The following is a 13,858-nucleotide window of genomic DNA, read 5'->3' as shown; positions in this document are numbered from 1 at the left end:
AAAACAAAATTACCCAAAGTTCACATTACAAATGTGAATTTTGGCTACAATAAAATGAATAATTGGGCCAATATCAAAGATTAGAAAATACATTCCTCAAAGAAAAGTTTTTATTTTTTCCCTCCATAAAACCAACAAAAGTGCCCACTAATGACAACAGATTGGACATGTGCATAGTTTTCTCAAAAACTCTTGATGTTCGTATTCGACTTAGCAAAACAAGACAAGTTATTCAGAAAAAAAGACAAGACGTCCTCATTCTATAAATTTTCCCTTGCTGCTCAAGGGGTTATGTAGCGCCCTTCATTGAGATGCTAGTACATCCCTGGCGAGAACGTGGAAAGCGGCAATTAGATGCCCGGTTAGTATCGTGCACATGTCCCATTCTGGTTACGGAGACACGTGGATGATGCCTGCCCTGTGCCTGGTGCTTCCTGCCCTGTGCCCGGTGCTTCCTGCCCTGTGCCCGGTGCTTCTTCTCAATGTATCTCAGTGCCTGAAGCAAAAATAAAAGGCGCTACACAAACTCTTGATTTATTTCTGCTCTGACCATTTTTTTTATAAATAACCTTTATTTTTATATAGCGCTAGCATATTCCGCAGCGCTTTACAGTTTTTTGCACATATTTTCATCACTGTCCCCGATGGGGCTCACAATCTAAATTCCCTTTCAGTATGTCTTTGTATAACCATTGAGATATCAATAACAGTTATGAGTATTCACTTGTTAAATTGACAGGAAAGTACAAAGAAACTGGAGGAGAATACATATTATTTTGCCAGTGCAGTGGAAAGTCTGTTGTACAGGTTTGGAAAGGTAAGAGCTAAATTTCCCGTTCCTGTATTTAGTGATTGATGGTGGATGCGGATCTGACTTACCGTTTAGCAGGTCTGTAAGGCCTTATTCACACATTAGTGTTTTGTTTAGTATTTCATCAATATTTGTATGCTAAAGCCAGGGGTCGTTCTAAGGACTCGTGCACACCACTGTATTTTCGGTCTGAGTGCTATTTAATGTGGCAATGCAGGTGCACAATTTTTTTCACTGATTCAAGCTGCATATGAAAAAAATTGCAGCATGAGGGATTTTCCTCCTAAAATCAGATGACACTCACCCATTCATATCTATGGGTGCGCAAAACAAAAATTGGAAGCCATAATGAGCCACAGTATAACGTCCGTTTTCTTCAGATACTTTGCGATTCTGCAACACAGGAAACTGTAATTGGTCTTGTAAATGCTTAATAGCTGCTGAGTTAAAGATAAATTGTATATGGACTACACACAGATGACAAGTGAGAAAAAAAAATCGTCACACTTTTCTGGATGAAAACGTGACCAATTTTTATATAAAAATGTGAAAACCTACCCATAAGCAAAGAAAAGTTGCGAACCTTTCAGTTACAGTATTTTTTTTCTCTGCAGTTCTTACTTCTGATTTTTGGTTTACAAATACTGAAATACTAAATAAAATACAAGTGATCTCTTCCTGGCAACTTAGGGATCGTTGGGGTTGTTGGAGTTATACACATCTCAGCATTCAGAGCTCTGCTAGATCTGCAGCAGAAAAAAAATGCTGATTCTAAGCGACACTTCACAGGAATTAGGGTCTCTGTGCCTACATCTTGCTGCTGTCAGATTACATGGCAAAAGCCTCCTGAAAGTGTCTCTTTAAGTAATCCGTTGTGATCAGTGCCGTTCATATAGAGGAACAGGTTCTGCGCAAGTAAATCCTTACATCTCATTGATGGTTTACAAAGAACTGGTTTCAGTGACAAATTTAATGCCCATTATCACGAACTCTGTGTGTTTCCAGACAATTGTGGAGGAGCAGCTTGCACTGAAGCGAGTGGCGGATATTCTCATCAATTTGTATGCCATGACGGCGGTGATATCCCGAGCAAGTCGTTCAATCACTATTGGCCTGCGCAACCATGATCACGAAGTAAGTATCAAAACTTGTTCATCCCACATCCTGCTCTACGTTGGATTATGTTATGCACATTTGTTTTGTGTTTTTCTTGTACAATTTAGAACAAGGCTCCTTTTAGTATTCCTGTATTTACTCCAAGACGGCAATAATTCTTTACAGGAAAAATGTCTGTCCTCGGTAAAGATAAGGGAGTCCAGCCCCAGTGTTCATCGGAGTCTATGGCTGGAATACCCCCTCTAATGCTTGTGTAACTGCTGATTGCGCCTTCCGGTTTTATACTTTTCTAGACACATGATAGTTAATTTCTATATTTGAAGTACATATGAATAGTTCTCTGATACCTTTTTTTAACGGCTTCCTGGCTAACACAGAACAAAGGTTTTGTTTTTTCTTTTTACCGTGCGATTATTTAATGTAATTTTTTTCTACTATAGGTGCTGATTGCAAATTATTTTTGCTCTGAAGCTTATTTCAAGAACTGCTTCATGATGGCTCAGCTGGCAAAATGTAAGGCATGAAATTACACAGCTAAGTGTTGTAAAACATTGTGGAAGATTTATCAAAGGAAATTTTTTTTTTCACGTCCAACTACTGTATGGCAGGGAAAAAGGGAAGCGAGGCTAATCAAGCTTACAGCTCTTTCTGTAGGACCCGACCTCCTTAGATTAGAAAGAGATGGCATATCCTAATGCCTTTGGATGCACCTTACCCACCCTATCAATATACAATATTCACTGAGAGGAAGTTAATAAATCAAGTGTAGACAATAATAATGGAGCAGATTTGCTGAAACAGTCAAATTTTTAGATCTTGTTGGACTATCTAGTCTAAGTCTGCTAGCAACACGACACACAAACCGCATAAGCAACTGTGATAAATTTGGCCAATTTTTGGGCTAAGTAGAAAAGTAGAGGGGGAAAAAAAAATATATAATGTATTTCACTGTACTCATTTGGTGGACTAATGTATTGGCAGAAGTGCCATAGGGTGTTTGCAAGGGTCCGAGCACCATACTTTAGAATGGCGTTAGATACTACTTAATATGTTTGGGATACTTTATCCAACAATCTAAGAATTAAGTCGTGCATGTCCTTAAATAGATTTCTCAGATCTTTAGTGGTAAATGCCCCACTAGAAATGAAATCTGTGTAAGTTTCCAGCTGAAAGGGAATTTGTCGGTAGGATCAACCCACTTGCGTAGTCTATGTGGGCATGTTAGTCATAGAAATTCAAATAAAATGATACCTCGATATCTGTGATCCAAAGCCTTATTCCGGAGAAATCCATAGTTTTATTAATATGTAAATGAGCTGTTAAGGTCTATGGGCCAGACATAGATCTCCCTGAGAATGTGCCTCCAGAGATTGTTTAAATGATGGGACATTACCAGTATGAGACATGTAATGACTGACAGTCTGCTGTCCTCATCTACTTGTCTCACACTGGTAACGCCCCTTTTATTTTAAATAAGCTCCGGAGGCAGATTGTCATGGAGATCTATGTCTGGCCCATAGATCTTAACTCATTTACATATTAAGAAAAACATGTAAGGCCTGGATCACACTTCCGTTTTTTAAAATCTGTCCAAAACCGTCGTTTTCCGTTAAAAAAACGGATCCGCCTTTTTTTGGAGGATCTGTTTTTTGGTCCCATAGACTTCCATTAGCGGTTACCATGGATCCGTAAAAAAAACGGATCCGTTTGCATCCGTTTGCGGTAAAAAGGAAACGGATCCATTTTTTCACACAAAAACGGATGCAAAAAACGGATGGCGCATGCCAAAAAACGGATGTGTGAAACAGGCCTAATTCTCTGTAATAAGACGTCAGATCACAGATATCAAGGCATCCTTCCATTCAACTTTCTATGACCTACCTGTTCGTATAGATGACTTGGCAGCGTTGATCCTTCTGACGGATGCCCTTGAAATTATATCAAATGCATGGAGCCATATCCGCCCTAGTTTATTTCTACCAAATTCTGCCTACTTTTGAGAAAATGTTAGATCTGCTGTAAAGTCACAAGATTTGTGTGTAAAAAAAAAAAAAAAAAAAAAAAAAGAGTTGTCATAATTTGCCACTTCTTGACACCATATCATTAAGAGTAAATGCAGCTGTGCATCTCTCATTATTTTTTTAGCTTGATGCTTTTTCTTGCTGGCATTAGTTGCTCAGCACTTTGACAATCATTTTCACGCTGTTGCATCTTATACGTTCTATTTGTCCTTTTTTAGATTCTTCAGAAAATCAAGATGACAGTATTAAGAAAATCGCAAAGCACGTCCTTGAAAATCGGGCTTACACATGTTCTCACCCTCTAGACAGAACTTTCTGATTACGGAGCCAAATGTAGCATCAGATGCTGCAGAAAGTCCACATAGCTTTACACTAAGGGCTAACATTGCCAGCGTGGAGTGTGTAGGGGCGTATTGTAACTTTGTACAATTGTTGATAACTTTTCTAAATCTGTGATAAAACTTGTAATACATGAGAAACGCGCTTTATCCCTTTATCAAAAAAGAGCCATTTGTGTTGTCAGCCTATGAAAAAACTGTTGTAAGAAAGTCTGATGGCGGTACCAATATGCAAGTTAAGAACAAAAATCGGTTTGTGCCACCATATTTTTATTAATCTCTTTTATATTTGTTTTTCTTTACAGTGTTGACCGTACGGTATAAATAATTAGATTACAGAAATATCACTTTCTCGATTAAGCTCAGTGACTTCGGTGGGCTATGCTTTCTCCAGACCCTAGATATTAATTTTTGTGCCAAAAACAGAAGGAGCTATAAACAGCAGTATCCGATAAGCAGGAACCAACATAAGCTGAACTGAGGAAAGGAAAAGCATCTAAAGTAAAGTTATGAAACGTTGTAAGGAAAGAAAAGTGTGCACACCCATAATTAAAGACAATGGCACAAAAATGTCAACACAGACAGAAAAGTGTATGTAACCCATTAGTGACAGAGCCAATTTGGTACCTAATGACCAAGCCAAATTTTACAATTCTGACCACTGTCACTTTATAAGGTAATATCTCTGGAACGCTTCAACGTATCCCACTGATTCTAAGATTGTTTTTTCGTGGCATATTGTACTTCCATGTTACTGGTAAAATTTATTCGATATGACTTGCATTTATTTATGAAAAAAATGGAAATTTGACAAATTTTTGCAATTTTTCAAATTTTTAATTTTTGTGAGCTTTAATCAGAGTCAAGTCACACAAAATAATAAATAGCATTTCCCACATGCCTACTTTACATCAGCACAATTTTGGAAACAATTTTCTCCTTCGCCTCATTGGGGGACACAGATACTGTGGGTGTATGCTTCTGCCGCTTGGAGGCTGACACTAGGTGAAAAACAAGAGGTTAGCTCCTCCACCTTATACACCCTCGCCCCTATTGCGGGCGGAAATCAGTTTTTTGCATAGTGTCCATGGAGGCACACGTCTGTTTTTTTGTTCCAGACTTTTTTCTTTTTTTCCATGAAGATTAGACAGGGGCAACGGATCCTATTGAAAGGGTTCAATTTCCCCAAAACAACAACGGGCGAGCACGTGCGAGTGTCCCTCCACGTATCCTCTCCCGCGACGTGGGACACAATGCCGGACTTAGCCCTGACCACCCCTAGGTATTGAAACCATGGGCTGTACAGAGGCACAAGACTAGTCCGTGCGGCCCCCACTGCTCCACCAATGCTTAGACTGCGGTGGAACATCCTCACCCCCTGAAGGGGTTAGATGGAGCTAGGGTGCCTGCACCGTCCTATTTTGGCAAGGCCCCCTCACTTACCTGAGCTGGGAAGCTGAAGAGGATCGCCAGTGAGGAGAGGGCCTGGGAGGGCTCCTGCGACGAACATCCAGGGCTGGAGCCCGTAGCTGTCAGATGCCACCAGCCATTCCTGGCTGAGCGTGGCTGCAGAAGTGCGATGCGATGAAGTCCACGCCAGTAAGTAGTGCCATTTTTTGCGGCGCCATGAAGTCGCGCCCCCTGTTCCCTCCAACCCCGTCACGGGCAGGGGGGAAAATCGAGGCCGCGGCTTTAGCCAGAGCTAGGCCGCAATCGGAAGTTCCGCCTCCGGGCCGCGCGTCACTTCCGGCTGCCCGCCACCCAGGCTGGGCGGCGGTGAATAAATTTAGCCCCCGGCTTCGGAGTGCGGCTAGGCCGCAGACCCGGAGGGACCACCCCTGGAGCGGTTTATATGCCGGCGGTCCGCCCCACAGCTGGTGGTGCGCAATTTCGGTGTTGGAGGCGTCCAGGAACGTGGGGGGCACAGGACTGGGGTAAGTGCTGCCCGAGAGGCCACGCTACAGGGAAACTAGGTGCTACCTCCTCCCACCCATCCCCAGCATCGAACAGATACAGCATGTCTAAAAAGGCAAAGACGCACACGGTTTTTTTTTACGCTGCATGCATCTCGTCGGGCTGCGTTTCCGTGGGCACAGAGCAAGCAGTTATGCGAGTCCGAACGGGTCCAGGAGCCCTCCCCTGCGACCGCGACCACTGTGCCAAGCCCCCCGGAGTGGGCCCTATCACTGTCACAGTCCATGGCGTCGCTTACGAGGGCAATAGAGTCCCTTCAGGCCCCAGATAGGGGCAGGGACAGTGGCTCGCCGGCCTTAGAGGGTACCTCCACCTCACTAGAGCCTTCGGCCTGCAGGGGCCGCTCTCACTCCAGGCAGACCCGGGGGAAGAGAATCCACGCGGTGTCGCCCAGTCCATCCGGTGCTTTGGCATCCGTAAGTTCTGCTTCTCGCTCCCCGTCACCAGTGGTTGATAGCGAGCAGACCTCAGATTTCGACTGACGAGCCCCTTGACCTGGATGCTCCAGGGTCACGTGAGACAGTGGACAGTCTCATCGAAGCCGTCATTCAGACCTTGGGGATTGAGAATGATTCCACCACAGCTTCAGGCCATAAGGTGGCGTTTAAGCGAGTGAAGCAGCCGCACAGAATTTTTTCCTCTCACCCTGAGTTTGAGGACATAGTGCAGCGACACAAGGAATGACCAGACAGGCGTTTCTCGGGTCAAAAGGCACTTGAAGTAAGGTATCCATTTGCCCCGGACATCCGTAAGAAATGGACGGAATCTCCAACGGTGGATCCACCGGTGTCGCGTCTAGCCACTAAAACCCTGCTATCCGTTCCTAGTGTTTCCTCTATTAAGGATTCCACGGATCGCCTCATAGAGAGCTTAGCTTGCTCAGTATATGAGGCATCAGGATCAGCGCTCTCTCCCTCGTTTGCAGCAATTTGGGTAGCCAAGGCCATGATCTCATGGTCAGAATCATTAAACAAGGTCGCGCAGGAGCGAGAGCTACCTACCGAGATATCGGAGATCGCGAGTCAGATGGCGATGGCTGGAGACTATGTAATCAGTGCGTCTTTGGATGCGGCTAATTGCTCGGCACTTGCTGCCACTAACGCAATTTCTATCAGAAGAGCTCTATGGTTAAGGACATGGCGGGCCGATTCTGCTTCCAAGAAGTCCTTGACTTCCCTGCCTTATCAGTGCGGCCGTCTATTTGGGGAGAAGTTGGATAAACTTATCTGACTCCACAGGAGGAAAGAGCGGTTTTCTCCCTCAACAAAAGGTCAAACCGCCTTTTTGCCACCCTTTTCAGGCACGTTTTTGGACCTTTCTCAACCCCGGGTGGACCACAGCGGCCAATTCTGCCGCTTCAGGCCGCCCTAACCAGGATAGGGAGTGGCAGGTCTCATATAGAACCAACCCATTGGGGAGAATGCAAACTCAGCAGCCCAGATCGAGGGGATCCAGATCCCAAAGATTGTCAGCTAAATGACTCGAGGCGTTTGCCAGACGACACCAGCAAGGTGGGCGGCCGTCTACTCTGGCTCCGCCACGTTTGGTTCAGTGTCGCACGCGACGCATTGGTAAGGCTACTTTCACTCTAGCGTCGTGCACTGCACGTCGCTATGCATTGTTTTGAATAAAAAACGCATCCTGCAATAGTGCTTGCAGGATGTGTTTTTGCAACATAGACTTTTATTAACGATGCAGTGCGACGCATTGCCACACGTCGCAACCGTCGCAGGACGGTTGCGTCGGACCGCCGCCTCCAAAAAACGTTACATGTAACGTTTTTTGGTGCGTCGTCTGCAGCATTTCCGACCGCGCACGCGTGGCCGGAACTCCGCCCCCGCCTCCCCGCAGCTCACAATGGGGCAGCGGATGCGTTGAAAAACAGCATCCGCTGCCCCCGTTGTGCGGCGCTTCCACACTATGCGTCGGTGCGCTGCAATGTCGCATAGTGACGTGCAGTGCACGACGCTAGTGTGAAAGTAGCCTAGAGGAGTTGGTGGCCTCAGGTTACAAAATAGAATTTGTCAGATGCCCTCCAAGACTGTTTTTTCTTTCTCGTCTTCCCAGGGTGGATACCCAGGCAAGGGCTCTGTTAGGAGCCATCGAATTGCTCCAGCACAACGGAGTCATTGTTCCCGTGCCAGAACACGAAAGAGCTCAGGGCTTCTATTCCAATCTGTTTGTGGTTCACAAAAAGCACGGGTCTGTCAGACCTGTTTTGGACCTGAAGCTTCTGAACAAATTCATCAGGATCAGACATTTCCAGATGGAGTCTCTCCGTTCAGTCATATCGGCCATGGAGTAGGGAGAATACTTGGTCTTGATTGACATCCAGAACGCATATCTGCATATTCCCATTTTTCCTCCTCATCAGAGGTTTCTACGCTTCGCCATCAACGGTCGACATTTTGAGTTCGTAGCGCTACCCTTCGGGCTAGCCACGGCTCCCAGAGTGTTCACAAAGGTCATGGCAGTTGTTATGGCCATACTGCATTCTCGAGGCATAGTCATCTTGCCTTACTTGGACGACCTCTTGGTCAAGCGTCCTTCAATACGGGCATGCGAGGAAAATGTCAACATCATGCATCAGAGTGAATGCCAAGGTGCCCACATACGGCGCTCGGGCCAGGGACCCACAGGCAATCGCTGTGGACGCGTTGGTTCTGCCATGGAACCAGTTTCGTCTCCCATATCTATTTCCCCCGCTGCCACTACTTCCGAGAGTCATCAAAAAGATCAAGACAGAAGGGGTTCTGGCGATTCTGCTGGCCCCAGACTGGCCCTGTCGAGCGTGGTACGCAGATCTAATGCAGCTGCTCGCCGACGTTCCTTGGCGACTGCCAGAGCGCCCAGATCTACTTTCTCAAGGGCCAATTTGCCACCCGAACTCAGCGGCCCTGTGTTTGACGGCATGGCCATTGAATCTTGGATTCTAACCCAGGCAGGGTTTGGGAGCAAGGTGGTCGCTACAATGGTTAGCGCCCGGAAGCCGGCCTCAGCACGAATTTACCACACCTGGAAGGTGTTCTTCGCTTGGTGTCGAGGCTGCGGTGTTTCTCCGATGAGATTCTCGATCCCCAACGTCTTGGCCTTTCTCCAGTTGGGCCTAGACTCGGGCCTGGCCCCAAGTTCCCTCAGGAGACAAATATTGGCTTTATCCGTCCTGTTCCAGTGCAGAATTGCTACCAATTTGCAGGTTAAGACTTTCATCCAGGGAGTCTCCCACTTGGTACCTCCCTATAAGGCGCCTATGGATGCCTGGGACCTTAACCTGGTCCTAAGTGTTCTGCAGGAAGCTCCATTTGAACCACTTCAGGATATTTCTTTGAGGTACCTTTCCTGGAAAGTGGCGTTCCTAGTGGCCATCACTTCTATCAGGCGGGTTTCAGAGCTGGCGGCACTATCCTGCCGAGCTCCGTTCCTCACTTTCCATAAGGATAAGGTGGTGCTCAGAAGAGCCCCTCCTTTTCTACCGAAAGTCGTGTCCTCATTTCATATTAATGAGGACGTTGTCTTGCCTTCATTTTGTCCAGCATCGGTGCACCGTGTGGAGAAGGCTCTTCACACGTTAGACATGGTAAGATCACTTCAGAGGTACGTGTCGCGGACGGCTCCCTTTCGTCAGACGGACACGCTGTTCATGCTCCCCGAAGGGCGCAGGAAGGGACTCGCTGCCTTAAAATCGACCATAGCTAGATGGATTCGTTTCACTATTCAGGAGTCCTACCGCATTAGAGGCATGCCAATTCCAGCAGGGATCAGAGCGCACTCTACTTGGGCAGTGGGCGCCTCTTGGGCGCTTCGGCATCAGGCTTCGGCAGAACAGGTTTGCAAGGCAGCAACCTGGTCCAGCCTGCACACATTTGCCAAACATAATATCCATACTCAGGCCTTGGCGGATGCGAGCCTGGGTAGAAGGATTCTCCAAGCAGCGGTGGCGCACCTTTAAACAAGAGGTGCCTGCAGCTTGGATCGGTGAGTCAATCTCCCACCCAGGGACTGCTTTTGGACATCCCACAGTATCTGTGTCCCCCAATGTGGCGAAGGAGAAACATGGATTTTTGTGATAACTCATCGTAAAATCCTTTTTTCCTAGACGCTCATTGGGGGACACAGCACCCACCCTATTAGCCAAGATTGGCTCTTGTTTTGTTTAATTTAAATGCGCATTTATTTATGAGATAAAAGGGTGGTCGTTTTCCTGGACATGTTGTACTTGTATTAAGGCTGATTTTGTTGTCCTCCTACTGCTTTGGCACCAAACTGATATCCGCCCGCAATAGGGGTGAGGGTGTTTACAGCGGAGGAGGAGCTAACCTCTTTTTTTCACTTAGTGTCAGCCTCCTAGCGGCAGAAGCATACACCCACAGTATCTGTGTCCCCCAATGAGCGTCTGGGAGAAAAGGATTTTACGGTGAGTTATCACACAAATCCATGTTTTTTTGTTAGGATGCTATAAGGGTTAAAAGTTAACCAGCTAGTTCTCATTTTTCCAACAAAATCAATATTTTTAGGGACCACCTCACATTTGAAGTGAGTTTGGGGGGGTGTCAATATAAAAGAAAATGCTTAAAAGTGACACCATTCTAAAACCTGCACCCATCGGGGTGTGCAAAACCACTTTCAAGAAGTTCATTAACCCTTCAGGTGCTTCACGAGAACTATAGCAATATGGGAGGAAAACAACAAACATTTTACTTTTTTCACAAAATTTATTTTGGAACAATTTTTTTTTTTATTTTCACAAGGGTATCAGGAGAAAATGGACCACAAAACTTGTTGTGAATTTCTCCTGCGCATGCAGATACCCCATATGTGGGGGCAAGCTCCTGTTTGGGCGCCTGGCAGCTCAGAAGAGAGGGAACACCATTTGACTTATTGAACGCAAAATTGTCTGGAATGAATGGTGGCGCCATGTCATGTTTGGAGACCCCCTGATGTACCTAAACAGTGGAATCCCCCAACTCTAACATTCTAACTCCAACCCTAACCCGAAAGGGGGATTTGATTTACTATTTTTTTTTTTATTTTGATCACTGTGGCAGATCTCGGTGGGCGCACTGCGCATGTGCCCGCCGTTTTCTTCCTGGAAGAAGATGCCGACAGCCGATGGACCCCATTTCTCTCTTCTGATGTGCTACATCATATCAGAGGAGAGATAAATTAACTGGGAAATTGGGTAACAGCGTTCGCAAAAATGGGGTTGGTAAAAACCGACCTGAATCATGTTCTCAGGGGACTCGGCTACCCCCGGTAAAAAAAAAAAAATAGCACTGAGGAAGAAGTACCCTTAACTGACGCCAGTAAAAGGTGTATCGGCGGTCGTTAAGTGGTTAAAAACAATTAAAAATATGTATGAGAATTTGTAGTGGTAGTATATGATAATACAGCAATTCCCCCTTCCTCAGGCGATTGCAAGTGTATAAATATTTTACCTAATTTAGTTTTATATTAGCTCCAAGTAACCTGATTAAATGCATACATGTAACCTGGATACTTAATATATACAAAATAAATATGAAAAAATCTATTCCTATAATATTGCAATAGTAGCAAGAGTACAAAATGTGTAAATACCAGGATAAAATACCTGGGGTACAATACTCACATATATCTCAGCAAAACAAACCATACAATTAATTATATTGCATACCAGATAAAGACAGAGAAGGCTGGGGAACAATTCCCTAATAGAAGCAATGAGAACATATTAAATATGTATCACTGCAAGTGAAACAAGCCTGAGAAGCAGATCCACATGCGTATTGCTGCCAGCTTTGTCAGGGGTAATCTGCCTGAGTCATGTGTCAGGTTTAAATAGGAGCCGTGAAACGAATCAAATGAAAGGCAGACAGGCAAGCCATATTGTTCAGCTCATTCCGTCTTGCGCATCGCGCATGCGCGATAGCGTCAGATAGGAAATGACATACACGTTCCACTGATGCGAGTCAAGTCTGTAGGAAAGTCCGGTCAGTCAGTATTTGATGACGCCATAATAGGCAAGTATAATGTACAAATTATAAAATGCATCTCAGCATTTGAGCTAGTAAACCGGAAGCGAGATATGCGTACCAAATGATGCGAAAATGCATTCCACAGAAATCGCCGATGAAGAATTCAAATAAATATCAATGAATCATATACAAGAATATCATCCAAAAGTTGCCTATACAAGGATATCAAAATGGAATCCTGATTTAAGGAGATCCGCCATCAATACATATAAACATATAAAACCGACAAGACCTAGAGAATACAAACATTGAATACTGTGATAAACAAAGTGCCAGTGCATAAATGTGAGGCAAGTCAACAAAACATTGCACATGTACACAATACAAATAATATATGTGCATACATCTGCGCATGTCTAGAATCCATTCACAAAAACCTCCCTCATCCTACCCTACATTAAAGTCGTGTAGTGTGGAATAAGTGTATGATCATATTCAAAATGAACATATGTAATAAGAAAGCTAGTAAATGATAAATCTTCATGAATATGTCTAAGGGCTACCAAATCTAGATTGAAAATCCATCTGGATTCTAAATTTAAAAGTTTGTTAGTATAATCACTGCACCGAAAATTGGGTTTGACTTTTGTTTTATCCTGCGTGTATAAGAAATAATATGCTACTGTTGAAAGTGGTTTCCCCATGTTGAGATTCTGTCTCGCTAGGTTGATGATGGAAGTATGTTGTTGAACCCTCCTGCGTAACTTCTCAAAGGTTTCGCCCACATCGACTTTAGAACAAGGGCAAATTAAAGCATAGATGACATTACATGTTTTACATTTTATACGGTCTCTAAGGTTGTACTGCTGCTGATAATGGGGTTAATAAAGGTTTTTAGGTTCATGGCAAAAAAAAATTCTGTGGTTTAACAGCAGTTTTCTGAAAAGCTTGAGAAATGACTGATTGGGGATATCCACGATCCTGGAAGTGTGAAGTAAGAGACTTGCCCTCATATTTGTATTCATACAATTCAGATCAGTTTAGTTTGACCCAGGAGAACTGGCCAGTGGGTATCCCGTCTTTGAATGAACTGGGATGAAAGCTTTGATAGTGAAGTAAGCTGTTAGTTTCCGTAGATTTTCTCTACAAATTAATGATGATATGATTGCCCATTTTGATAATCTTCAAGTTTCATGGACTATGTTTTTGAACAAGGAAAGAACGACTGCTGTGTTGGCCCTTGTTGAAAATATGGACATGGACACTCTGCTCCAGGGTCCGTACCAAAAAGCGCCGATGCTGCTGTAGGTTTAAAACTTTTGAAAAGAAAGAAATATAATAGGTGCTGGAGTGTTTCACTTGCTGTATCACGGCCCTTAACCCAGGGGCTGTGGAGTCAGTAAGCCAAACCTGCGACTCCTTCTCCTCAATTTCCCTTAGACCGACTCCACGACTCCGACTCCCACATATATTGCTTATATTTAAGTCAAAAATTTATTGTAGTACAATGTGAACATCAGACATTTAATCATTTTTAGGATACAATAACCAAGATATTTAGAACATAATATATATTTATTGGAATACAACTTTAGAACACAAAAAACTGTAATAAATTGTAAATATGTAATATCAATTACATAT

General features: G+C 44.3%; 1 protein-coding gene across 2 annotated transcripts in view; it reads left to right on the top strand.

Moving 5' to 3' along the window:
* Nucleotides 1-4,427, top strand: part of ACAD9 (acyl-CoA dehydrogenase family member 9) — a 104,137-nt gene extending 99,710 nt beyond the window's left edge. For both annotated transcript variants that reach the window (XM_073574275.1, XM_073574274.1), the window contains exons 15-18: nt 740-817; nt 1,817-1,945; nt 2,368-2,440; nt 4,167-4,427. In XM_073574275.1, the coding sequence (XP_073430376.1) occupies nt 740-817; nt 1,817-1,945; nt 2,368-2,440; nt 4,167-4,267 (381 nt within the window). In that variant the 3' untranslated portion in view covers nt 4,268-4,427. The remainder of the gene's footprint in view (nt 1-739; nt 818-1,816; nt 1,946-2,367; nt 2,441-4,166) is intronic.
* Nucleotides 4,428-13,858: the final 9,431 nt, after the last annotated feature.

This window comes from Dendrobates tinctorius, unplaced genomic scaffold, assembly GCF_039654945.1.
Source record: "Dendrobates tinctorius isolate UK_male_01 unplaced genomic scaffold, ASM3965494v1 ptg000038l, whole genome shotgun sequence".
In the NCBI taxonomy this organism is placed as follows: Eukaryota; Metazoa; Chordata; class Amphibia; order Anura; family Dendrobatidae; genus Dendrobates; species Dendrobates tinctorius.
Note: the sequence above shows the minus strand (reverse complement) of the source record. Positions and strands in the feature narration are given on the sequence as shown.